This window comes from Aplysia californica, unplaced genomic scaffold, assembly GCF_000002075.1.
Source record: "Aplysia californica isolate F4 #8 unplaced genomic scaffold, AplCal3.0 scaffold00956, whole genome shotgun sequence".
NCBI lineage: Eukaryota > Metazoa > Mollusca > Gastropoda > Aplysiida > Aplysiidae > Aplysia > Aplysia californica.
Window position 1 is genome coordinate 167,988 of NW_004798226.1, and position 2,653 is coordinate 170,640.

Below are 2,653 nucleotides of genomic sequence, written 5' to 3' on the forward strand. Positions count from 1 at the left end.
TCTTGGAGGATTTCTGGGACAACAGAGGGTGAAAGGTCATCTTGGAGGATTTCTGGGACAACAGAGGGTGAAAGGTCATCTTGGAGGATTTCTGGGACAACAGAGGGTGAAAGGTCATCTTGGAGACTTTGCCCTTTATCTTATAAATTTTTCCAGTCAAACCAAGCTCATTTCTAGGACACAAAAGTTGAAAGGTCTTCTTGTTGCCTTTGCCAGTCACACTTAGTGTATTTCAGGAGAAAAAAAAGTGTGAAAGGTCATCTATCTATCCATCCATCCATCCATCAATCTATCCATCCATCCATCCACCCATCCATTCATCCATCCATCCATCCATCCATCCATCCATCCATCCATCCATCCATCTATTTATATATCTACCTATCTACTTATCTATTTATCTATCCATTCATCCATTCATCCATCTATCCATTCATCCATCCATCCATCCATCCATCCATCCACCCACCCATCCATCCATCCATCAATCCATCCATCCATCCATCCATCCCCGCGCAGTTAGATGAAAATGGCTGACCCAGCAGCGAGTTGGCCTATTATTTTCAGCCTCGGTCCGACGTAGTGTCCTTGGGAAAAGCACTTTACACGAATTTCCCACTTGGCTCAGTCCTTTCGGAGATGGACTTTAAACTCGGAGGTCCCGCCTCTTAAATAACCTAAAAGTGTTGATAGGGGCGTTGAACCAGTACCATTTCACCGTTTCATTTTCATCTGTTCCCTCCTTCATTATACTTGGAAAGCATCTTCATACAAAATGGGTGTATGGACAAAGAGATAGAAACAAAAACTATGATGGCAAATGCAGTGACCCACCAGCTAGCACCTGTGCTAAATCATAAGAACATCCCAACCGAAGTGAAATCTCAGCTTATCAATATCATCTTCTTACCAACCTTAACACACCAGTGCTACACATGGTCTCTAAACAAAGCACAAGAAAGAAACATCAATGTTTGCGAAGTGAGGTGTCTCCACAAAACCACCAATGTCACCAGAAGAGACTACATACAGAATGAGACCAAACGCTTACAAACCGGAATGCCACCAGTAATGAATTTCATTGAGTGTCAATGAGTCAAGTGGTTCGGATATCTAACCGGAATGCCCCAAAAACAACTAAAGGCAAGAGCTTGCCCTACCTGTGAATCCGGCTTCCAATCAAGAGGAAGACCAAGAAATATCAAGAAAGGCCTTGCTGTATGGGGTTAAAACGGTCTTGGTACGACATATCATTATCTATCCCAGACGCTACACACTTAGCAAAGGACTGAAACCTGCACCCCCACCCCTCCTCCCCCGCCCTCGATATTCTCAGTATATCAGAGGAGGGAAAAAGGAAAAAAGGAAAAGTAAGTCCTCATCATTTGTGAAGTGTGCTGACAAAATGAGTTACTTCTCTGATTCAAGCTTTAAGGAAATAGATACATCACGTTTATACTAGGTGAAGTTTTTACAATTTATAAGTATGAAATAATAAAATACATGTTACAGTTCAAGAATATGGCATTAATAGGAAATAAACAAATTTGACCCTAATGTCGATTTTTGGCCAATATCTCCATTTTGTGGATTGCGAGAAGTAACTCTTTTTGTCAGCAGGCCTCACATTTCCTCACTCACCCCAAAAGGGACTCGGCGGTGCGTAGCTCTTTGTCTTGGGCCGCCCCCATAGAGCAGACGTCTCCCCTGCCTGGTCTTCTTGTCCTGCTTGCTTGTCCTGTCCCAATTGTTGGGGTCCGGGTCCTTCACACGGCGTGCTTTCCTCGTGGGTGAAACCACGTGACTTGACCCTCTCAACCTCCCAGGCCGGCCACTGGACGAAAATGACGTCAACTACGGTGCCCGCCATCATCAGTGCGCCAATCATTGAGAAGAATATTCTGGGAATTTTTAGAATATACTCTTAGTCTTAGTAGAGGTTTTACGGCGCTCGCAACTGCAAAGGGTCATATGAGCGCCAGAAGATTAGAGCTGTTACAAGAGAGTAACAAACATAAAAAAGAAGAAGGGGAGATAAGGACGATAGATGTTTGATAGGAAAGAAGAAGCAAACCACACCAGAGCACAGGCCAACCACCCACAAATACAATTTGAGAAAATCGGATTTGTTGTGGTGTAAGAGTTAAAGAAACCTGAACTATCAAAATCAATGATACCACCCTCAAGCAAGTACAACATTGTAAATATTTAGGGACCATTATATTATATGACGGGAGGTGTCACACTCCCAAGCAAAAGCAACTTTCCACAAAATGAAACAGATACTCAAAAAACGTCAATCTGTCACTGGAAACAAGAAAATGAGTACTAAAAAGTTACATCGACACAGTCCTATTATACGGGTGCGAAGCATGGACAATCAATAGACAGCTGGAAGAACAATTGAGGCGACAGAGCTGTGGTTCATAATACGCATGCCGTGTATCCCATGGAGAGCTAGAAAAACAGAAGAAGAAATCTTGGTTGAAGCAGATTGCAGACAACAGCTTATGACGAATATACAAAAGCGACAGACAAATTTCATTGGATACATAATGCGTAAAAGAAGCTTTGGAGAATATTGTAACAACAGGCAAGTTTGATGGAAAGAAGAACAGAGGCAGACAGAGGGAAAAGATACTGGACAAGTTAA

The 2,653-nt window shown here is 42.7% G+C and overlaps 1 protein-coding gene across 1 annotated transcript in view; it reads right to left on the reverse strand.

The window, feature by feature from the left end:
• The window catches only part of LOC101856540 (nose resistant to fluoxetine protein 6), a 24,272-nt gene extending 22,298 nt beyond the window's left edge, over window positions 1-1,974 (reverse strand). Inside the window, exon 1 of the mRNA XM_005110867.3 lies at window positions 1,642-1,974. Coding sequence (XP_005110924.2) covers window positions 1,642-1,888 — 247 coding nt within the window. The 5' untranslated portion in view covers window positions 1,889-1,974. The remainder of the gene's footprint in view (window positions 1-1,641) is intronic.
• Window positions 1,975-2,653: the final 679 nt, after the last annotated feature.